General features: G+C 39.0%; 1 protein-coding gene across 1 annotated transcript in view; it reads left to right on the top strand.

The window, feature by feature from the left end:
* The window catches only part of EYS (eyes shut homolog), a 1,391,558-nt gene that overhangs the window by 461,300 nt on the left and 904,406 nt on the right, over window positions 1-25,852 (top strand). The window contains 1 exon segment of the mRNA XM_054722350.1: window positions 8,584-8,729. Coding sequence (XP_054578325.1) covers window positions 8,584-8,729 — 146 coding nt within the window.

Genomic DNA, 25,852 nt, shown 5'->3' with positions numbered 1-25,852 from the left:
GTCTGAGCCCTCGAGCAGTCGGGGATGAGCTGGTGATCCCAAAGGCCTGACAGCTGGTGATCCCAAAGGTCCTCCCGCCACCCACCCCAATTCCCCCGTTCACCATCGCTGATCCATACGGGCCAGGGGCAGGGACCAAGAGGTCAGCCGTTCAGTCCGTTCACCAGTCCCCAGTTCCACCCTGCCCCGCTCAGTGTACTTCATGGTGATCAGTCATTTGGTCATCACGGTGGTCATGGACACTGGCTTTTTATATATATAGATTACTCTTTGATTGGTTGAACAGTCGACCAGTTACCAGACACTTAACAAACTACCCTTTTATTATATAGGATAACTGGGTCCATAAGATGTTAATAAAAATCAGGGTTCACTGTTATTTTTTCCCTTAGCCTAGCTAGATGTGGTCTGCTATTGATTTGATAATGAAGCCTCTTAGAAACCTTTTTGTTTAAATATAGAAAACAAAATTTGGCAAAAGGCAAGGGATATAAACATTTTCTGGCTTTAAAAAAGAGAGACAGAAAAAAAGGGGGGAGAGAGAGAGAGTCAAAGCATTTGGTAAATTTAATGCATAAATTGTTACTTAGAATAGATAAAGTAAATGATCATTATTGCAAATCTATCATTAAGAAGAAAGATGTCCCAAAATAATTTATAATATTCTACATTCCAGACTAGAAAAGTTTTTTTGTTTTGTTTTTGTTATTTCACAATATTTTCTCTTTTTTTTTTTACATTTAAAGTAGTACATATAGTAATACATATGCCTCCTTTTCCCCTCATTAACCTCCCCCCCACCACCCCCAAACCCCGGCACATGCCCTCACCCCCCTAGTATCTGTGTCCATTGGTTATACTTATATGCATGCATACAAGTCCTTTGGTTGATCTCTCCCCCTTCACCCCACCCTCCCCTGCCTTCCCTCTGAGGTTTGACAGTCTGTTTGATGCTGTTCTGTCTCTGGATCTGTTTTTGTTCATTGGTTTATGTTGTTCATTATATTCCACAAATGAGTGAGATCATGTGATGTTTATCTTTCTATGACTGGCTTCTTTTGCTTAGTATAATGCTCTCTAGGTCCATCCATGCTGTTGCAAATGATAAGAATTCCTTCATTTTTATAGCAGCTTCGTATTCCATTGTGTGGATATACCACTGTTTTCTAATTCACTCATCTGCTGATGGGCACTTAGGCTGTTTCCAAATCTTAGCTATAGTACTAGTAAATTGTGCTGCTATGAACATAGGGGTGCATATATCCTTTCTGATTGGCGTTTCTAGTTTCTTGGGATATATTCCTACAAGCGGGATCACTGGGTCAAATGGCAATTCCATTTTTAATTATTCGAGGAAATGCCCAACTGTTTTCCACAGTGGCTGCACCAGTCTGCATTCCCACCAGCAGTGCAAGAGGGTTGCTTTTCCTCCTCATCCTCACTAGCACTTGTCATTGGTTGACTTGTTGATGATAGCCATTCTGACAGGTGTGAGATGGTACTGCATTGTTGTTTTGATTTGCATCTCTAGGATAATTAGTGACTTTGATCATGTTTTCACTGTCTCTTGGACTTCAGTATGTCCTCTTTCGAAAAGTGTCTAGTTAGGTCCTTTGCCCATTTTTTTTTATTGGATTTGTAATCTTACTTTTGTTAAGTTGTATGAGTTCCCTGTAAATGTTGGAGTTTAAACCCTTAAAGGAGATGACATTGACAAATGTATTCTCCCATGCAGTGGGCTTTCTTGTTATTTTGTTGGATGGTTTCTTTAGCTGTGCAGAAGCTTTTTATTTTGATGCTGGAAGTTTTTTGATTACTGCTTCAATTTTCTCCATAATTATTGGCCCATTCAGATTTTTTTATTCTTCTTGATTGAGTTATGGAAGGTCATATTATTCTAGCAATATGTCAATTTTTTTTCTAGGTTGACCATTTTGTTGGAATAGAGTTGCTCAAAGTATTTTTTTTAAATCCTTTGTATTTCGGTGGGCTCTGTTGTTATTTCACCTCTTTTATTTCTGATTTTGTTTATTTGGGTCCTCTCTCTTTGCTTCCTGGTGAGCCTGGCTAGAGGTTCATCAATCTTGTTCATCCTTTCAAAGAATCAGCTCTTGGTTTCATTGATCTTTTGTATTATTTTTTGTTTGTTTGTTTTGGTCTCTATGTCATTTATTTCCCCTTTGATCTATATTATTTCCATCCTTCTGCTCACTCTGGGCTTTTCTTGTTGTTCTCTTTGTAATTCTTTAAGTTGTAGAGTTAGATAGTTTATTACCATTTTTTCTTGTTTTTTTTGTTTGTTTGTTTTTTTTTGAGCTAGGCCTGTAATGCTATGAACTTCCCTCTCAGGACTGCTTTCAATGTGTCCCATAGACTTTGGATTGTTGTGTTTTCATTGTTATTTGTTTCCAGGATGTTTTTAATTTCTTCTTTGATCTCTTTGGTAACCCAATCATTGTTTAATAACATGCTCTTTAGCCTCCAAGTGTTTGAATTTTGGTGATTGGTTTTATTGTAGTTTATTTCTAATAATATGCCATTGTGATCTGAGAAGATGCTTGCTATGATTTCAATCTTCTTGATTTTGGAGACTTTGTATCCCAATATGTGGTCTATTTTTGAAAATGTCCCATGTGTACTTCAGAAGAACGTAAATTCCATGGCTTTGGGGTGGAATGTTCTGAAGATGCCAATTACGTCCATCTGATCTAGTGAGTCATTTAGGATTGCTGTTTCTTTGCTGATTTTTTGTCTAGCGGGTTTATCCAGTAATGTCAATGTGGTATTAAGGTCCCCTACTATGATTGTATTGCTGTTGATCTCTCCCTTGATAACTTCCAAAAGTTTTGTTGTTGTTTTTTTAATGTATTTGGGTGCTCCTGCATTGGGTGCATATATGTTTACCAGAATTATATCCTCTTGTTGTATTGATCACTTTAGTATTACGAAGTGGCCTTTCTTGTCTCTTGTAATGGCCTTCATTTTGAAGTCTATTTTATCAGATATAAGTATTGCTACCCCAGATTTTTTTTCATTTCCATTTGCCTGAAAAATATTTTTCCATCCCTTCACTTTTAGTCTGTGTGAGTCTCTTGTTCTGAGGTGGGTCTCTTTTAGATAGCAAATATATGCGTCATACTTTCTTGTCCATTCAACCAGTCGATGTCTTTTGATTGGAGCATTTAGTCTATTTACATTTAAGGTTATTATTGATAGGTACTTGTTTGTAGCCATTTTTATTCTTTATGCCTATGTTCCTACTTCCTTTTCTTTTTCTTCTTTTTACAATAGTCAGTTTAGCATTTCTTGCATTGCTGCCTTGGTAGTGATAAACTCCCTTAATCTTTTTTTGTCTGTGAAGTTCCTGATTTCCCCTTCAAATTTGAATGATAACCTTGCTAGTAGAGTATCTTGGATTACATCCCTTGCTTTTGCATCACTTTGTATATTTCATTACATTCCCTTCTGACCTGATGTGCTTCTGTTGAGAAGTCATTTAATAATCTAATGGGAAATCCTTTGTAGGTAACTCTCTGTCTCTCTCTTGTAGCCTTTAAGATTCTCTCTTTGTTGTTAATGTTTGCCATTGTAATTACAATGTGTTTGATGTGGGCCTTTTTGGTTTCATCTTGTTTGGGACACTCTGTGCCTATGTGACTTTATTCTTCCCCAACTCAGGGAAGTTTGCTGTCATCTTTATTCAGATAGGTTCTCTAAACCTTGCTCATCTTCTTCTCCTTCTGGCACCCCTATTATACATATGTTACTTTGTTTCATGTCCCAAAGCTCCCTTAGGCTCTCCTCCTGCTTTCTAACTTTTTCTCCAATTGCTGTTCAGATTGGGCTTGTTTCTCTGCCCTATCTTCTAACTCACTAATTCAGTCCTCTGCTTCTCCTAGTCTACTATTGAAACCTTCTATAGTGTTTTTATTGTAGCTATATCACTTTTGATTTCCTCTTGATTCTTATATAGGTTGTTGATTTTCTCATCCATCCAGTTTATGAACTGTATGACCATTACTCTGAATTCTTTTTCTGACATATTGCATGCTTGTTTCATTTAGTTCCTTTTTTTGGTGATTCCTCTTTTTCTTTCCTTTGGGGGTTGTTTCTTTATCTCCCCATTTTTGCTATCACCAAAGGGTCGAGGTGCTGAGTTGCAGGGCCTCAGCCACAGCGGCATGCTTGGTGGGAGCATCACACACCCTGAGAGTCATGGGAAAGCTCAGGTGTTGAGACGAGCAGACACAGCTGGTCGGCAGGAGTCCCATGCACACCGAGAGTCACAGGAGAGCTTGGGGCCAGGGGTGCATGGCCACAGCGGGTTGACACACTGAGAGTCAGGGGAGAGCTTGGGGGCCAGGGCCCACAACCACAGAGAATCAGCAGGAGGGGAACATGCTCTGGGACTCACAGGATCCTGAAGCCAGGATGGCTGGAGTGTAGGTGTCCGTGGGTCTGTAGCGGCGGTAGGAGGTCTTTATTCAGAGTGGCTCTAAGGTCCCAGTTAGCATCTGAGACTAGTGGTGAGGCGGGGTCCTAGTCACTGCAGCTCTGCCCTTAAAGATGGCATGGTTTCTATGCCAGCATCAGCTGCCTGGGAGTGTTTGCCGTGGTAGTGGGGGCTCCTGGTCTCAGAGAGCCTGGTCTGCCAGCCCCCAAAAGTCCTGCAGAATCTCACTGTCCCTCACTCACACACTCACACACACACACACACACACACACACACACACACACACACACCACATGTCCACACACACCCCTTTCACTCCTTTACTCTCTTAAACTCTCTTCCTCACTGCCATCCTGCCGGCCGCCAACTTGCTCTCTACTAGATAGTAGGGTTTGCAACTTCTGGAAATATGATATAACTGTTCTGTGTATGTGCACCTATGTTTAAATTGAGATCACTCATTACCTTATACTAGAGGCCTGATGCACAAAATTCGTGCAAGGGGCTAGGCCCCCGCCGCCACCGTGGCCACCTCTACCTTGGCCCCCACCACCGCGGCTTCTTCCACAAGGTCATCCAGAAGGATGTCTGGTCTAATTAGCATATTACACATTTATTACTATAGATATTTTGTAAAAATACATTTTCAAATTTATCAGTTTGAAATAATAATTTCCTGACATGATTTTACTATTACATCTGAGAACACTGTGCCCAACTCCTACTCTGGTCCCTTGGAATCATCTTTTATTCACTAAGAACACATAATAGCAAAGAAAGGTTATCATTAACAAGCATACCTTAGTTTTAGTAATGTATCTGAAGCATTCATTATATTATCTTGCACTAGATTGGGATACACTAGTGTGATAGTGGAAATGGAGAAAAATGTTGCTTTGTGAACACAAATTCAAGGAGTCACAGTCATTGGATTAACTTCACCCTAAAAAAGTAATTACGGTCAATTCCCCAGTCACATGGTGAGCTCCTGAGAAATACAATTCTCTTTTACAACAGCTTGACCTTGTGCATGCAATTTTTTTTTTATCCTCACCTGAGGATATTTTCCATTGATTTTTAGAGAGAGTGTAAGGGAGGGAGATAAATATCGAGGTGAGAGAGACACATTGATTAGTTGCCTTCACACATACCCTGATCAAGACCAAGGATCAAGCCTGCAAGCGAGGTATATGCCCTTGACCAGAATCTAACCCAGGACCCTTCAGTCCCCAGACCAATACTGTTTCCGCTGAGCCAAACCAGCTAGGACTTTCCATTCATTTTTAATGCTGCCCAAGTGATACAAAGATCCCACTCTTTCTTTATGACTAACCAGTAAAACCTTTCCTGTCATCTTCCCTAGCAATTATCTGTGTTTTTATAGTACTTCATGCCTTTCTCTATCTATATATATAAAAGGCTCATATGAAAAGTGTCCCTGTGGGAGTTTGACCGAGAGACTGGGAGTTCTATCGCTCATTATGACATGTGCTAACCATCAAGGGGTGGCGTGGAACAAAGGAAGGCCCGGGCCCAGAGCTGGAAAAAGGAGGCCCTGGCTGGCAGCTGAGGAAGGGAGGCCCCGATCAGCCCTGATTGCCAGCCATGCCTAGGGATCCTACCTATGCACAAATTTCATGCACCAGCCTCTAGTTGGAATATATTTACTGTAATGCTTAGAGTTGATGTCCCTGACTTCTCTATGAGACTTTCCAAAGCAAGTCCAAGCCTTATTTACTAGTACTCTTGGATCTGAGTCCGAACTAAAGTCTGGCACACAATCAATGTGGTAAATGAATAAAAGAGGGTCATGGGCATGTTAGATTTATGTTGGTTATGTTTTCATCGTAATTACAATTATGTCAATACTGAAATTAATTAGGAAAAGTTCCTTTGGAAAAGTGGAATAAAAATCTGTCTCAAAAGCATTACAAGGAAACGTGGTAAAGGCTTTTTATTTAGACTTTTATAAGAAGGGAAAGACCTATCACTATGGAGAGCTTATTTTGCTAAGTGTACATTTCCCTCAATGTATAGTTATCTGTGGAAATTAATTTAATTAACATTTTTTTCTATGAAAATAAGAAGTTAAGAGAGTTTAAATGATCTCTTTTTCTTTTTCTTAACGTATTTTATTGGTTTAATCATCAATTATTGTTTGTTGCTTTTACTGATGTTATTTTACATATATCAGTACACAAATAAGGAGAATTGATCTTCTAGCTTATGGCAAGTAGATACAGACTGACTAGATGTTGAAACAAAGACATAATCATATAATATCTAGAAATAGACTGAAAATAATTTCAGGGTAATTCTACCATATATATATATATATATATATATATATATATATATATATATATATATATCTGCCACAGCTTAGACTAGCAGAAAGAAATCAGAGATAAATTGAGACAAGGTCATAATCAATAAAAAGGAATTCACATAGGAGCAAAGAAACTCTTTCAAATAAAAGTCTAGAGGACAAATCTGAGCTTAGCAACTCAGAGTCCTGAGAGGCCAATGAATAAGATAAGGAGGGAATAGTGTACATTAAAAGGTGATTCAGATGAAGTTTCTGGAAACCATTTCCTATGTCAGTCTGTTTCATGCTTCAGTGCTTCAGGTCAATGACAAGGTTTTTGAAGATCACTCTCTCTATTAAGTGTGTGATACTTAGCCCGACTGGCATGGCTCAGTAGTTGAGGGTAGATCTATGAATCAGGAGGTCAGTGTTTGATTCCCCATCAGGGCACTTTCCCAGGTTGTGGCTCTATCCCCAGTGTGAGGCACGCAGGAGGCAGCCAATCAATTATTTTCTCTCATCATTGATGTTTCTATCTCTCCCTCCCTCTCCCTTCCTCTCAGAAATCAATAATTTTTTTTTAAGTATGTGATACTTTGAACCTGACATCTAATTATTGAATTGCATGATTTCTCCATCATGTGCCAATAAAAGAGGAGGGCTTTAATATCTTAAAAATATCATTAAATCTGTAGACAGAATAGTCTTCCATTTTCAACCTAAAATATAGTTAAAAGTTTATCCTATATAATAAAAGGCTAATATACAAATTGACGAAACAGCCATTTGCTTTGATGCGCACTGAGCACCAGGGGGCAGACACTTAAAGCAGGAGCTGCCAGGGGGAGCGCTGCTCAGCCAGAAGCCTATATGGTGGCAGGAGCCTTTCCCGCCTCCGTGTCAGCACTAAGGATGTCCAATTGACAGCTCCCAGACTGTGAGAGGACGCAGGCAGGGCTGAGGGACCCTCGCCCCCCACCCCGAGTGCACGAATCTCGTGCACCAGGCCTTTAGTATTTATATAATAAAATTACTACAATTATGGAAGTAAGCTCAATAGTATTTTTCAAAGTTTCATTAATTATGTACCCAAGCTCATTCATTAAAAAAAAAAAAAATCTCACATAAAGAATATTTAATGGGAACATTTCTAAAAGTTTGTTAGAAGAACTTATTGAGAGGATGTGACTGACAGTTGACCTTCAAGCTGGGTCCATGTGATCTGAGGCTTATTATCCCCTCCACTCTCCTTGTAATGTATGTTCCACCCACTGTTTCCACACTAGGAGACACTTCAAGGATTGAGAAGTGGCTTTGAGAGAGGAAGGTGTTATTGAGACTATCTGCACTGTACATGTGACTGAACCCTCTTAAGGCCTCCATATAAACTTTTAAGATGCTGGTGGGTAGGTGTGGAGATCAAGTCTTCTTGTAGCTGCCAAGGATATAAAGATTCCCTAGTTCAGTGGTTGGCAAACTCATTAGTCAACAGAGCGGCAAACTGCGGCTCACGAGCCGCAGTTTGCCAACCACTGCCCTAGTTTATTAAACCTGACACCATGCCAATCTGGACTGGACTGCCCCTTTCTTTAGTCTTTTCTTGACCCAGGGGCCAGTTTCAAATTTCATTTGGGGAACTCTGGAGATTGAGAACCAAAAAAAGGTAAATTGTATTTTCTTAAAAAATAAAATGAAATGGAAGCATAACCATTTATTTAAATTAAGTCAAACATCTAAAGTTTAGTATATACATTAGGATTATGTATATATTGTAATATTTTTCCTATTACATGTTATTTCTCATTTTCCCACTTTTCTCTAGATTTTTATGTAGTTGTGAACCTGGGTACCATGGATCTCTCTGTGAACTGGATATGAATGAATGTGAGATCAAACCTTGTCTAGATGAAGAAGATTGTGTTAACAGAACCTGTGCATACAACTGCCTTTGTGCTCCTGGTTATACAGGTAAGCCTCTCTCTGCCCTGCTTATATGAACCTATCACTATCTGTAAATAAATGAAAACCTTATACTCTCTCTAAAATCCGAAATAACCTGTCACATGCAAATAAGACAAAAAGGCCAAGGAAGTTTTTGATATGTTATAAATTAATACAAATAAAATATTCTTTTAATCTACAATTTGCTAAAGACTAAGAAATATATGGATTATATTTCAAGGTATTTTATATTTTTATGCTTTTTTGTATTGAAGTTTTCTGAAATATTTTATATGTTTATAATACAGAAAATAAATATAGGTGTATGAATAATCTAATAAATAATACTATTATAAATATTATAAAAATGTCATATAAAATATGTTTATTTCTTTTAAATCTACCTACATACTAAAAATCAATTAGGAAGCTTTTGTGAATTTGAAGTTCTAGCAGAAAAGTATGATTTGGAGTTAGCTATCCTAGTATCAATTATTTCACCAAATAAATTATATCCAAATATCGGGAGAAAAGTCATCAAGGAACTATAAAAAAGGAGAAAAGCATTAATTAGCCCTCTACTCAGAAAATTATAGGACATTGAAGAAAGAAATTGAGGAAGACACAAATAAGAGGAAGCATATAACATGTTCATTAATTGAAATAATTACATCATTTAAATGTTCATACTACCCAAAGCAATCTATATTTTCAATGCAATCTCTATTGAAATACCAATGGCATATTTCACAGATCTAGAAAAAAATTCCAAAAATGTATATAGAACCATAAAAGACCCAGAATAACCTCATCAAACTTGAGAAAGAAGAACAAAATTGGAGGAATCACAATACCAGATATTAAATTATATTGCAAGGCCATTATAATCAAAACATCCTGGTACTGGCATAAGAACAGGCATATAGATGAATGGAATAGAACAGAGAGCCCAGAAATCAACCCATGCCTCTATGGTCAATTAATATTTGACAAAGTAGGCAAGAGCATATAATGGAGTAAAGACAGCCTATTCAATAAAGGGAACATTAGACAGATACATGCAAAAACATGAAACTAGACCACCAACTTAACCATACACAAGAATAAACTCAAAATGGATATAAGACTTAAATGTAACTCATGAAACCATAAAGATCCTGGCAGAAGAAGTAGTCAATAAAATCTCAGACAACTCTTGTGGCAATATTTTTGCCGAAATATCTCTTAGGGCAAAAGAAACAAAGGAAAAAATAAACAAATGGGACTATAGTCCTCTCAATGTCTGCTGAGAAACTATACTTATGAAATATAAAGATGTATTGTTTTGATATACCAATATTAATCATGTGGATCCAGCAAAAATGTGTTAAAATCTCAAATTATTAATGTTTGAATTCTACACCACTGGGATCTTTTAGGTTCCATTTCAAAGGAAAACTAGTTAAGTAAATTTAATATAAGATTGTTCACCGGAGTAAAAAACACTAAAAAATTAGAACGAGATTGGAAAGCAAAACTGATAAAGAACTAGAAATATTTTTAGTGAATAAAACTGATCAAAATGCAAGAGCAAGTTAAGTCACCTGAACAAAGAATATGCAGGTACCTTTCCGGTTGAATCCACATAGCTGAAGAGAAAGTTACCTTGGTAACAACTGTTACCTGCACAAAAGTCTCAGCTTAAATTAAAAACAAAAAAAAATTAAAAGCTAGTTTCTATGGATTTTTTTTACATACATATGAAGCATTACCTATTGGCTATGAAACAGTGTTCGTTCTAAGCTTTACATTGCCCTTCATCTTTCAAATTACTGCGATTTCTTTTGGGGACTTTAGGTATTCAACTAGCAATTGCCTTCACCATGCTGTTGTTTTGCTCCTGCTACTGTTGCTCACAGGGTTAAAATGAGAAATGACACACTGAGCTCCATGCGACTGAGAAACACATCTTGTAAAATTACTTGATGTAACACATTGTTCTGGTATGGTAAATGCATCTTAAAGCTTGAAGTATCAACATGTTCTTTATTTTTTTCACAATCCGTCTATTTTCCTTGCAAGCCACAGTGCTTAGCATTGTTTCAGAATTTATGATTAAATTGCCAATTAGACAACCCAGTGGATAAGTCGAATGAATGCACAGTTGGCTGTATGAGATAGTCTTCAGTGGAAACATAAACTTATGAGTCTTCAGATATACAATGGTAATACTGAATAAAATTTAAAAAGGAGTAAATGGAGATAGAATGAAGGACCAAGGACTGAGCCCAGGGGTTCTGCACTATTTAGGAGTACAGGGGAGAAAGAGATCAAGCAAAATAAACTGAAAAGAGCAGTCAGTGTTATGGGAGGGAAAACAAAAGAAGATAGAGTTCAGAAAGCCACATAGTTTCAAGTAGAGGGTGTAATCAACAGTGTCAAGTGTTATTTTTGGTTAAAAGAAGGGATGTTAACCATTGGGGCTAGATAAGCAAATGTCATTGAAGATATTGTCAAGAAGAATTTTTGCTCGATTGATGGGTACAAAGTCTGTTTGAAGAGGATTTAAGAGAGAGTGTGGGAAATTAAATTGCTGAGTGAGATTATATACTATTTATTAAAGTAAGGTTTTATTTTTTTATGATGTACACAAGAAATGGACAGTACTTGAGAAGAGAGTAAGATTAAAAATAAAAGTTGTGTGTGGTTTTTTTTTTTAAATTCATGTGCTTATTACTTTCTTTTAAGTTTATCTTTATTGTTGAAAGTATTCCAGATGTCCTCCTTTTCCCTCCATTGACCCCCTCCATTCCACTCCACACCCCCTGCCTGCACTATTGTCTGTGTACATGGGTTAGGCATATCCTACCTAATAAAATGGTAATATGAAAATTACCATCACTCCGCTACACCCATGATTGGGCTGTTGGGAGGCTGGGGGCGGGACTCGGGGTGGCCGATTGAGCTGGCAGGAGTCCCCGCTCCCCGTTCCTCCTGCCGGCCCCAACGGCCGGCGCTGCGGGAGGACCCATGGGGCCAGCAGAAGGCACTGGTGGCGGAACCCAGGGTGGCTGATTGCGTGGCTGCTGGCACCAGTTTTCCACCAGCATCAGTTTTCCTCTGGCAACCTGCCAATCGCAGTGCCTCCCGCCAGCGCGATCGGCCACCCCGAGTTCCTCCACCGGCAGCGCTGGAGGAGGTATGGGAGGAAATCCAGAGAATAGGATGTGGGGGTTCAAGACTCACTTCCTTGGGGCTTTATCCTTGGCCTTGGTCCTTTTATTTTGGGCCCGGAGCACAAGCACTGCAGGAGAGAGAGATGGATGAAGGCCGAATGTGGAAGAAAGGAGGTGACCCAGGTGAGGGTGGAGACCTAGCAGAGGCACAAGCACCAGCGGTGCTGGAGGAACTCAGGGTGGCCGATTGCGCTGGCGGGAGGCACTCTGATCGGCTGGTGGCCAGAGGAAAACTGGTGCTGGAGGAACTCAGGGTGGCCAAACACGCTGGCGGGAGATGCTCCAATCAGCGGGTGGCCAGAGGAAAACTGGTGCTGTTGGAAAACTGGTGCCAGCAGCCAGGTGAAGGAAGGTCTTTTGCACGAAACTTCGTGCAATGGGCTTCTAGTATGCATATAAGTCCCTTGGTTAATCTCTTCCTGTCCTCCCTCCCCTCTTCCCTCTGAGATTCATCAGTCTGTTCCATGCTCCATTTCTCTGGATCAATTTTGTTCATCAGTTTATTTTGTTCATTAGATTCCACATACAGGTAAGATCTTGCGATACCTTTGTTTCTCTGACTGGCTTATTTTGCTTAGCGTAATACTCTCCAGGTCCCACTATGCTAATTCACATGCTTATTAAATGACTTTGACTACTGTATATGGAATGGACTGGAGAATTTCAATAATGAAAGCAGAGCCGAAACCAGTTTGGCTCAGTGGATAGAGCGTCGGCCTGCGGACTCAAGGGTCCCAGGTTCAATTCCGGTCAACGGCATGTACCTTGGTTGCGGGCACATTCCCAGTAGGGGGTATGCAAGAGGCAGCTGATCGATGTTTCTCTCTCATCAATGTTTCTGGCTCTCTATCCTTCTCTCTTCCTCTCTGTAAAAAATCAATAAAATATATTTTTAAAAAAATAATGGAAGCAGAGAAACAATGATTACACTTGACTTCTTAATCATCCTATATAATAAGAGAGGAATATGCAAATTAGGTTGGGACTCAGTAACATCACGACCACTCAGCCGGGGCAGGGGGGGGAGGGGAGTGGGGCTTGCGGCCAGGACATGAGCCTGTGGTGCCTCCTCTGGAGTTGGGGAGCTAATGACCAACGGGCTCCAGTCCTCCTCCAACAGCCCTTTCCAGCAGGCATGGGGTTGCTGAGACCCAGGCCAGGCCTCTGGCCACAGATCCACAGCTTTGCGGAGACCGACTCTACCAGGCTGCCTGGAGGCCATGTGGCTGGGCCGCAGGGTGCCCGTTCAAGATGTGACACAGAGAGGAGGTATGGGAGGAAATCCAGAGAATGGGATGTGGGGGTTCAAGACTCACTTCCTTGGGGCTTTGTCCTTGGCCTTGGTCCTTTTCTTTTGGGCCCGGAGTGCAAGCACTGCAGGAGAGAGGGATGGATGAAGGCCGAATGTGGAAGAAAGGAGGTGACCCAGGTGAGGGTGGAGACCTAGCAGAGGCACAAGGCCTGACCACGGGGCTGCCTGAGGGGCGACTCCTGGGCAAATGCCTCGGCTTTGGCAAAGCAGCCAGCCAGGAGGTGGGCGGTCCAAGGGGCGCAGAGCGGCACCGCACCTTCCCTCTATGAGGACACCCCACACAGGCGCTGCCTTCACCAGCAGGCTCTGGGCGACATCTGCAAATGCTACTGCAACCTCTAACCTTCTGGGCAAAGAACGGACCCTGTGGCCGAAACCGGTTTGGCTCAGTGGATAGAGTGTTGCCTGCGGACTCAAGGGTCCCGGGTTCGATTCTGGTCAAGGCATGTACCTTGGTTGCAGGCCATCCCCAGTAGGGGGTGTGCAGGAGGCGGCTGATTGGTTTCTCTCTCATCGATGTTTCTGCTCTCTATCCCTCTCTCTTCCTCTCTCAAAAAAAAAAAAAAAGAACGGACCCTGTGCCCCTCTGGGTAGCAGGCTTGCTAGGAGTGTGCAGTCACCAATGCCATCGATCAAAGGCAAAAACCTGAGGAGGCGGGGTGCACCGGAGGGGGCTCAGGCAGGGCAGGGGGCCAGCGGGCAGGGATCTGCCTTGCCTGCAGAGAGCGAGGTTTGCAGTGGCCCCAAGATGTGGGTGGGCCCAGCCAGGGGTCAAGGGACATGGAAGGATACCCAGGCGGAGGGGTGCAGACCTGCAGCTCTGAGGCGAGGGTTGAGAACAAGGCTTGAAAGCTTGACAGGAAGGTTTGTTCTGTTTGCCCTGTTGCTGCCCCTTAGGAAGGGTGGAGAGCATGGCTGTGAGGGCTCCCTGCACACTGAGTCAAGTTCCACAGCCAACTGGAATTGGCCTCAGTTTCCTGGTCTGTAAAATGGGTTAAGCATGTCCCAGTGCCTTCGCTGAGCTTTGAGGGCCAATTGAAATACTATATAAAGAAAATAAGGGAAGAAGTGAGAAAGAAAAGGAGAGACGAGCAACACAAGAAAGATTGGAAGGAACCTGTAAACCTATTGTCACTTAAATAGGGAATATAGTCAATAGTGTTGTAATGACGGTATGATGCCAGGTGGGTACTGGAAATATCGGGGAACACTTCGTAAAGTATATGATTGGCTAACCACTATTCTGTAACTAATATAAAACCTAAAATTAATACAAAATAATATTGAATGTAAAGAAATGAAAATAGGAGTGAAATTTTTATAAATTTCAAAGTTTAAATAAAGGCTGTAAAGGAAGGAAGATGGAGAATAAAAATAGTGTTTTTCATTTTACCCCTTTATTGTCTTTTCAGTACATGAAAAAGATAGTTGTCTTTATATGGTGCTTTTATACTTTTCTAAGTCATTATCTCATTTGATGTTCAGGACAACTTAAAGACAAGATAATTATTGCCTCCACTATTCAAAGAAAGGAAATCTTGGTGCCGTGCCCCAATGATTCAGTCATCACGTCCTTATTGTAAAGCAGGGTTAGTGAAATTTTCTGTGAAGGGTCATATCTATACTAATAAAAGCCTTGGGGGTGATCAGGCCAGCAGCGGAGGGCAGTTGGGGACAATCAGGCCGCCAGGGGAGCAGTTAGGAGGCGATCAGGCTGGCAGGCAGAAGAGGTTAGGGGCAATCAGGCAGGCAGGCAGGCGAGTGGTTAGGAGACAGTGGTCCCGGATTGTGAGAGGGATGTCCAACTGTTGGTTTAACCAGCAGTTAGACATCCACCGAGGGGTCCCAGATTGGAGAGGGTGCAGACCAGGCTGAGGGACACCCCTCCCGCCCCCGTGCATGAATTTTGTGCATTGGGCCACTAGTGTTTCTATAACAACATTTGGATATAAAACATACTGTACTGATAGTGACAGTAGAAAAGATCTGATTGGCCTGAATAGAGCAGGTGACCCCTTGCTATTATACTCCCTAGAGATATAAGCATTTTTCTCTTATTTCATTAGGTCTCATATGTGAGGTCCTCTTACAGCCCTACCCACATTATATTAAAACACACACACACACACAACATTCTGTGTCCTTTTTCCCACCTATTTTTTTGGTGGGGTCCTTCATAGCAATTACCTCTATGTAATTATTATATCAATTATGTATTTATTTGTATCCTGCTAGAATCAGACATCTTTCAGGACAGGATATTTTCTGTATTTTGTTTGCTTCTGTATCTCAGTGTCTACAAAAGTGCCTAGGACATTATAGGCATTCGTGTGTGTGTGTGTGTGTGTGTGTGTGTGTGTGTGTGTACTTCTATGTGTTTATGTTTTTTTTTAATAAGAAAACATTTCACTTTTTAGGTGATTTGATTTCTTAATAGTATTTGATTATAACTTTTTACATGTTAATGTACATAACTTCTTGGTGATTATTGATCTTCATTAAGTGTTGTTTTTTTCTCATAATAACATTAAAAGAAATATTTTTGTTTTTTACTGTCAGTACCAATAGGAAACAAAGTTATCACTTTCATCATGTTGATTAATTGATACAGTGGCAAACCATTCAGAAGTTTTTACTGCCTATATGCTGAAAATCATAATCCTGCAAATCTGGCTCTTGCTGAATTAAAGGCATATAAATGCAAATACATAACACCAATTCTAAATTCAGGAACATTATAATTTAATTTTATGTTACAAAATGATACAATTCTATGTAATAAATTAAAAGTGACCTAAAATTTAGAGCTTTTATATTACTTATCAACCCATAATAAATCTTTTAAAGGGGATACTAATAGAAAATTAAGCATAGTGGCCTTATCATTGTTGATTCTTTATATAATATATAACAATCTTGAAGCAGTTTATATCCTGCAAAATAAGATGCTAAAAATGATTGAGATGTACTGCCTATTAAAAGCTTACCAATTATCAGATATTTATAGGTCCTTATCCACTTATAGTTTTCTAGGGCAGCACTATTTATGTCATAAATGTGTCCATCTGATATTTTACAGAGTAATTGGGCCCATAGAAATTCTATAGATACAAGTAAAATATATTTTTATCCTAGCCTTAAGACAGACTTTATTATACAAGCAAATTACTAATCAGAATGATGCTCACCCTGGCTGGTGTTGCTCAGCAGTGAGAATGTCAGCCAAGGAACTGGAGGGTCACTGGTTGGATTACTGGTCAAGGGCAACTACCTGGGTTGAAGGTTTGATCCCAGCCCAAGTCTGGGTGCATGCTGGAGGCATCCAACCGATATGTCTCTCTCACATTGATCTCTATCTTTTCTTTCTTCCTCTTCCCCTTCCCCATCTCTTCCACTCTCTCTTAAAAGCAATGGGAAAATATCCTCTGGTGAGAATTAACAAAACAACAACAAAAAAGAATTATGTTCAAGACCAGTGAGTACCAAAAATACTAGTTATAATACAATTCAGATTGAAGGGCACTGAGGTGGCTTTGATTCCTCATCATTCAGTCTTCCTTCTACCCAGGTTCTAACCAGGTGTAAGCCCCCAAAAGACAAACATGAGTCAAATTATCACATTTATTCATAAAGGCCGAGCAACTTCCAAAGTACAGACCTTCTTGGTGAAACCAGTTTGAAGATGATACCTATAACCTGTATCCCCATGTGAGAACATTATAATACTAACCTTCTCCCCATGAGAAACAAAGATTTGGGTACAAACTAAGGGAAGAGTTGGGTGTGAAGAGCAGAATCAAACTAAGTTTACTCATCTGGCTTATTGTAGCATTTGGGGTCAACTGAATGGTGAAAACCAGAAAGCATGGGTATATTTCTGAAAGCAGGCCTTGGTACCTCTTGGGGTAAACATAGCAAATCCCTCTGGTGCTCAGGCCCCATCCTCTTTGCCAGCCACTGATTTCCACTGCATTTCAGTGAGAAGTGGAGAGTGATCACCTCATAATGACAGTTTTCTAAGTCAAGTGCTTGCTGAGTCTCTGCTCTATCTCCAGGTTCTTGTTCTACACCATGGAGCCGGTTTAGCTCACATGCAGCTCACACTATAGGAAGCCAGAGCCCTGGAGGCCCCCTTCAAACATTGGGAGATGGAAGGCAGTTTATAAATATTCCAATCACCTTCTCTTCTGGTAGAGAAAGAATCCTGGTCATATATTATTTACTTCTTAAAAGGTCATTGTGCAATCAGTGGGAATGCCTATAACAGTAATCTTAATAAGGCTTCTTCTACTAACTTTTAATCATGCTCCATGCTCTGGGTTCACCTCCCCCATTCCTTTCTTACTTTCTGAGATCACCGCCTAAGTAAACTGGATAATCAGAAACTGGTTCTGATTTTAGCAGAATGCAAACTAAAACAGTGGGCTTGTGACATGGGAGTAGAGATCCAATGAAGGGGCCCAAAGCCCAAGCATGGAACATCTTTTCTACTTTTGGAAGCAAGGACATTCTTGCCATCAGTATGTGAGACATTGCTGTTTGAAGAACAGATTTTTTCTTAATTGGCTAGTAAGAGAAGGAAAGAGATCCCGATGTATTTACACCAGTTCTGCCCCTTAGGGTAAGTGAATCTGAACTTACTTCACCTATGGAAACTGGAGAACAAGGCCATAAGCCCACAGCCATTTAAAATGAAATGTGCTGTGTATAAGAGAGACAATATTTTTACAGTTGAGACTTAAGAATTCTCCTACTCTTTAAATGACTAAGAATGAAATCTGAAAAAGTAAATGGTTTTCATTTTTAAAATCGTGCCTTTCCACACTGTCTATTTAACTGAAATGTGAGGTGGTTCTGTATAAGATAGTCAGAATTAAAGAAACATTGAAGGCCTTTTAAAATCAAAGTATTGGAGCACTACCAGAAGAGTTAATTCTAGCTTTTAATCAGAGAAAGAAGTAGAAATATAACTCATTAGAAAGCAAACCTCTTTGGAGACATTTGTGATTTAAAATCTTGACCCCAATAACTCCAATGCACAGAGTAGAAAAATGTGCCTCCCATGTTTTGAAAAGATTTTTTCCCTTCAGGTGCTTTAATGGATAATCGATCTCACTGCTCTATTCTAGTTCCTGTTCTCCCTCTCTGACACATTCTTTTACCTTGTTTTCTTGTCTGGAGTCTCTTTTTCGCAAAGTCTTTTTCATAACAGTTATCAGCATTATCTGACTAAAACACAGATCTAATTATGTATAGCAACTTTATCAAGTCACATTTTAGCAAGTGTGACTCTGCGATCTTTAAGTGCCAGTGAATCTTCCAGATCCCTCACTGAGCTCTTACAAGGTCCCAAATTGTATACCAGGTGCTGGGAGAAGTTCAGAGAACAGCTGAGACTCCCTGACTGCATGCTGTTTATGTTCTGGTGAGACCCTGGGTGAACCCAAGCTCCCCTACATTTACTCACACAGACTAATCTTGACAATGCTGGGACCCTGAATTTCAATTGAGACTTAACAGCAGGAGAGAATTAAGGAAAGGTAAGATGTTACTTTCTCATCTTTAAACACAGGCCAGCCAAGTACTTCTCCCCAGAGGCCGAGGACCCATAAGGGATATTCGCTTCCTTCATCTCTACCACCTCCTGCTATGCTCAGAGCCTTTGTGCTACATCCCATATCCTAAACTAGACATCCGCAGTCAGCCAGGTCTCCTTCTGTCTTCAGATGTGGGTTTTGACTGTTTACACCATGGCTTTCTAGCATTTCATTATTATGCACCTTACTAAATGTGACCCACAGACTGAATCTAGTTCTGTTTGACTGGGTAGTATGGTTTATATAGATGAGATGATGTTTTGAAATTAGAACAAGTCATGGTAGTCTTCATTTTTGGTTCTTGTGAAAACTTAGAATACCTGGGAATACCAGGCATTTATTTTTATTTTGGAAGCAATAGGCTGGCTCTGAGAGGTGGCTTCTTACTTAAGATGGGGCATACACTCTCCATTTTACCTGAGTTTTCAACTCATTATTCATGCTATTTACCTGACAACTATAAGCCCTTCTTTGCCACCACAAGATTTTTCAAAAAACCATAAAAACAAGATTTCTCATCCTCAGTACCTTCCCTCCCTTCCATTGCTGTCCCAATCCAGAATTCTCCCTGTTCCCAAATGAAAACTTCTCCATTCATCTTTCAGTCTACGACTCATTTTATTGGCAAATAAATCATCACTTATCTTTTGTGCCCTCAATCATCACTTGACTTGCTTAATGTTTACAAGCATTATGTTTATAGCATAATGGAAAGATTCTTTCTGCCTTTAAATGGTTGGGATTTAAATTTACTAAGGAATATTTATATTTGGGAAAATGTTTACACTCATAATAACTCAACTTCCTCAGGAGGAATAAAACAAAGCGAAGATATATCTGTAACATTTATTCAGAGCTCTTGAGAAGTTGGTTAGCTTTTTGGAATTGTATTGGTGTTCTCTTTCAGAACAAATCTTGGCTCTGAGAGAGTGGGTGTAGTTATACATTTATCAGCTCAATAACAGTTCTCTTACCTTTTGCTCTTTCTATGGAGAGAGACTGGAGGAGAGATGACATTTTTTTTTCTCCCCATAAAGTATTTTTATTTTGTTTAAGGAGTTATATAAACATAGTAGCTCACAGATCACATTATCTTTTGGAAAAAAAAAAAAGGCTTTTTATTTATATGAATAAGGAGGTAGCAAACAAACAGTTCACGTTTAATTTCATTTTAGGTGCTTTTCTCATTAGTAAATAGTTTGTAATATACATATGTGTTTCAAGTAAGTAATAACAAATCATCCCAGTGAAGACAAGAAAAAAAATGCAGTTTTATATGAGTACAGAGATTTTCATTTATGTATGCATTAATGATTTTCCAGAGTTCAAAACAATGCTTGACACATTAAAAGGGTTTAATAAGTATTTAAGAAACAAATAAAACTTACAGTGATAACTTACAATGATAATTTTTAAAAAACATAAAAAATATTACTCAACTAAGATAAAAGTGATATTACCTACATATTTTAAAAGAACAATCATTCAAAGATACTGAAATATGCCTTTTTATTTTTACACTAGAGGCCCAGTGCACAAAAATGTGTGCACTGGGGTGTGGGGGTCCCTCAGCCCGGCCTGCTCCCCTCACAGTCTGGAATCCCTCAGGGGATGTCCTACTGACAGCTTAGGCCCACTCCCCATGGCCTCCCTCTGCGGGAGGCAACTGGGCCAATCAGGGGAAGGCGCCGCCCCCATCACCCTGCTGCTGCTGCCACTGCTGGCCTCCACAGCTGCCCCCCCTCAACCCTTGTAGCTGCTGCGGCTTTGTCCAGAAGGATGTCCGGTCTATCCAGTCTAATTAGCATATCACCCTTTTATTAGTATAGATATAATATGGGTATTGACACAGTTTATGGTATTAGTGCTTTTTCTAAAATATTCACAGGATTCTAATTACCACAGGGTTCTTTTAAATAAATGAAATAAAAATTAATGATGCTTTCAGTGAAGCTTGTCTAATGATGTCAGTTGTCTAATAAAAGTACATTGTGTGACAAATGTTAATTGGAGATAAAAGACTAGGAAATATACACAAATAATTACAAACCACTTAGTCTAAATGCATGTTTTCAAGAGTAGAATCTAAGTTCATATGATTTCCTAACATGGACTAAGAATTTTCTGGAAACTCAAAGGAATTTGAAGTGTCACTGTGATAGAAATTTCAGAGATGAAAACAGCTCTCTTTAGTAAACAAATAGTTGACTCCATACTATAATCATATAATCATACAAATTGCCCCCCAGAAACAGCTTCTGCCTGCAAAGATAACAATACTCAGTGAAGGATATAAGAATTTATAGAGAACTATATAGAGCATTGTGAAGGGAAGGGAGAAAAAGCCTTTAGATTTCATTGATAATCTAAAATTTATCTTGGTTCTGAAAGCTGGACAGAATTTTGGTACAAGTGTTGTGACCCCACCTGACTGCTATTAATGCTGATTCAGTACAACAGAAAAAGAATATAATGGAAATTTGTATATAATCTCTTTGACTTGAATCAGACAGGTACATAGTAAGCAACCATATTTTAGGTTAATATATAAAAAATGTTCAAGCATATACTCTTGTTTATAAATTTACTTATGATGTGTCAGGTGATTTTAGACAATACTTTTACTACTGCCAATAACCATGCATGAGAGACATGATTAAACTCAATTTTTGCAGAAAAAAAAAATAGGCTATTTTGATAAGTAAAATTTTAGCAATGATTCCCCATAAACCTCACCTTAGTATAATCTCTTCCCCTTCTAATATGAGTGAAATCTGTGAATATGATGAGATATCACTTCCATGATTATATTAAACTAGAGGCCCAGTGCACAAATTTGTGCACCAGTGGGGTCCCTCGACCTGGCCTGTGGGATCAGGCTGAAACCAGCTCTCTGACATCCCCTGAGGGGTCCCAGATTGCAAAAGGGCACAGGCCAGGCCGAGGAACCCCACCAGTGCATGATCGGGGCAATGGAGGGACATGTCTGGCCCGTTTCGCTCAGTCCCTATTGGCAGGATTCCAGCAGCAAGCTAACCTACCAGTGAGAGCATCTGCCCCTTGGTGGTCAATGCATGTCATAGCGAGCGGTTGAGCGGCCTTAGCATATCATTAGCATATTATGCTTTGATTGTTTGAACGGACGACCAGATGACTGGACACTTAGCATATTAGGCTTTTATTATATAGGATTATATGGAGAAAAGGAGATTATTTGGATGAACCTAATTTAATTACATGATCAATTTAAGAGCAGAAAGTTTTCTCCAGCTGGTGAGCAGAATGAAAAGTCAAAGCAATTCAAAGCATGGAAAGGATTTGATCTGTTCTTGCTGGCATTGAGGATGGAGGGGACTACATTACAAGGCATTCAACTTAACTTCTTTTAAAAAAATATATTTGTATTGAGTTTTAGAGAGAGGAAGGGAGAGGGATAGAGAGCTAGAAACATCAATGAGAAACATCATCCATTGCCTGCCTCCTACACACCCCCTAATGGGGATTGAGCCCCAAACCCTAGCATGTTCCCTGACTGGGAATTGAACTGTTCCCTCCTGGTTCATAGGTTGACAATCACTGAGCCACACTGGCCAGCTTACCTTCAAAGAGTGGCTGTGGCTGACAACCAGCAAGGGATGTCAGACCTACGGTGAAAAGAACTATATTCTGCCAACAACCTGAATGAATATAGAAATGAATTTCTCCCCAGAGCCTCCAGATAAAAGCCCAGTCTGGCAAACACCTGATTTCAGTCCCTTGAGACCCTGTAGTTCATCCTGCCCATTCATCTGTCCTATAGAAGTGTGAGTTAATAAATGGTACCGTTTTAAGCTGTTAAATTTGTGGCAATTTTATATGCAGCAATAGCAAACTAATATATCTACTGAAGGATAAATCACTCCCTAGATATATCTAAAAATGAGACAAAAGAAGGACTAAAGTCCAAGACATTCCTGGCTTCAAATCTTTAAAAGTTTTTGTACTCAATACACACAGCACTAAACATATATATTAGGGGCAAGAAAGAGGCAGCAAAGACAATGCAGGTGGATCAGAAATTATATAATTTTTCCTTGAGTTATAAACAATGTGATACAGTTTTCAGTTGGCAATTAGAGATCCAAGTTCTAATCCTGGTACAATCATTAGCTTTGTGCTTTTTCTATGTCTGATTTTCCTCTTAATTAAAAGGAGATTCCTTGTAGCTCTGATTTCTATTAAGTCTCTTACTTGTTTCTCTTGTCTTTAAGCAACACAGCCTTGACATATAGGAACTATATTGAATTATTTTTAGTTATTCCAAGAGTACCTAGTATACAACTGATTATCTGATTATCAATACAAGATCATCATCATAGGTCCATGGTAAGTTTCCTAAAGCTACCCTTAGTAACTATGAAGCAGCAACAGACCTCCTGAATCTTAATAGTTATTTATTTCCATATTGGTCACTGTAATCTTTGAAGCTAACTTACCTCTAGGAACCACATGAAAAAAAAATAGTTTTTTGGATGAAATCTATTTTATCATCTACAAACTCCCTAAGTAATTGTTAAGGCTACATATTGTGTGTATACATTGGGATCATTTTTTTTAGGATGTAAATGAATTGTGATCATTGTATTTAAAAGTGCATTGCATACCTTAGTTAATGGGCAACTGCCACTGTCTGTAAAATAAGGAAGATCATGGTGGAAAACACTCTTTAACAGAAAGAGCTGCTTATTTTACATCTTCAGGTTTTTAACATGGTTTTTCTTTCACATTGATTCATCTTCCTGGAACATAGGCTTCCTCATATGACTCTTACTTCATCATTCCTTTCCAGTGTTGTCATTAGCTTGGTAAATATGTACTATTTATTCACTCCATGTCCTCTGACTGTAGTAACCCTGACAAAATCTACTTTTTATCTGTTTCAGTAGGAGTATATAAATAATCAATTGTGTTTTTCTAAGAATTTAAGAGGCTTAAAAATAACAGCATTTTAAAAAATTATAAAGACAAAAACATATGGTAAGAGTAAATTTGAACATTCATAAAACAGGCTGATATTGTATTGGCTGTATGAATGCTAATACTTTAATTTTTAACTTGTTTTTATATGCACTGTAACCCAAGCTTATTATGAAAATGACATTCAACTTATTTGGAGAACCATTGTATTTTAACGGTAAATGAAAACAAATAATGTAGAGGGAGTATTTTCAAAGCCTGACTATCTTTATGTCCATCACTGCCATTTGCAGATCTGTCAGCAATAAAAGAGTATTCGGACTACATAACTCAAGATGTTCAATGATTACATGCTGGACTGATAGAGAAATTTCTCACCTGATAAATAACATGGCATAAATCACCTAGGCACATTCTGTGAGCTTTCATCTTCCTTTGGAACATTAAATATTGGTTATTGCCATAGGAAGAACTTTACACTAGATGGACTCACACTATGATCCACAGTGGCAATCTCTAAATTTATCATTCTCTCCTTCGCTTGTTCTGTGTACTATTACCCAGGTCATGCTATTTACACCAGCTGTATTCTCTTGTACAGAGCAACTGAGACATTTATCCTCCAGCTCATACACCTGATCTCTGTACTCCCTCCCTGCATTCCCATTGGAAAAAGGCTATTTGTCATAATTTTGTCTCCTGTGTCTGTTGTGATTGCTTGAAAACACCAACCCATCATTATAAATCTCTCTCTTCATTCTCCTAGCAATGCAGTCAATGGAAAAGACTTCCCCAGAAATACTTCTGGCTTTTACAGCTTTACTGTAAAAGCAGTTTTAACTCCTCATATGCATTTTTTCAAACCTCTGGGTCATTGCTGTTTACTTAGTGAACAATTCAAGAGTAACTGCTAAAATGTATATAAACACCTTATTTTTGAGTGATCAAAGCTTACTTTAGTTACTAAACATTATTTAAAAATCATTATAGGATAATTCTTAAAATCTGTGAAGAAATTTTTAAAAATGGGGAAAAGTTGTCTAGGAAATCATCAAATTTTCTAATAAAAATGATCAGAATCAAAATCATTTTTATATATATTAAGAATCAATGGACAGTCCAAACATTTGTACCATAAAGGGAGAAAAAGACCAACATATCATCTTAGAATCAAATAAATATAGTATATTTAGAATACTAAAGGGGCATAAACTGAAAGTCAAGAATGGATTATAATATTATAAAGAAATGACTAGGTGTTTTATAGAGAACAATTTACAATGTTGAGTCCCATAAGGTGTGAATCTGAGTATGTCTGGTGACTAGATGGCTTAATGAAAGTCACTGAAAAATTATGTGAGGTGAAAGAGGCTAAAACTTTTTGAGGTGAAAGTCACCACAAATAATGACTAGAACCATGAGAGAAAGTTGGGAGAAGGTGGTATACCTGAATGCATAAATTTCCAAAGGGAAATAATGTTAAATAATTGTGTTGGAATAAAGGTCTGAAAGTAGGACAGGAACTCTGCTAGACCCTTTCTACTATTTATTTGAGTCTGTCCAAAAGAAAGAGAGAACAGCCTCCTATAGAGAGTTGATTCAAAATGTTGGTGTCATTAGGAGAAAACCAAGCAGACTTATAAGAGGTTTCAGTTAGAATTGGTTGGTGAGAGAAGGCTCAGTCCAAGGAAAAGTTTAAAAATGGAAGGAAGATGTTTCACGTGGGTAGGAGACAGATCTACATGCTCAGAAATGGCTTAAAATCCAGTAATACCACAAATCTATTTTCTGGGAATTATCTCTTTTAATTTAGTGTTCTTTGGAAAATATTTTGAGAAATGTTTCACTATTGGTTATTGAGCATTGAATTTATACCACCATTCAACAGCAACAACAAAGTAAAAATTGTAAAATGCATTGTTTTATTCTTATTCATTTCTCATAGTGGTGGATTACTAAGATACTTTTTGAGGAAAAAATATCAGCAATCATCATACTATACACAAAATGACTACACACTAATCTATGGTGTTCTCATGATACATGGAGACCAAGGGGCACCTGTATAAT

This window comes from Eptesicus fuscus, chromosome 10 (assembly GCF_027574615.1).
Source record: "Eptesicus fuscus isolate TK198812 chromosome 10, DD_ASM_mEF_20220401, whole genome shotgun sequence".
NCBI lineage: Eukaryota > Metazoa > Chordata > Mammalia > Chiroptera > Vespertilionidae > Eptesicus > Eptesicus fuscus.
The sequence above is the reverse complement of the archived record's forward strand: the minus strand, read 5'-3'. Positions and strand labels throughout refer to the sequence as shown.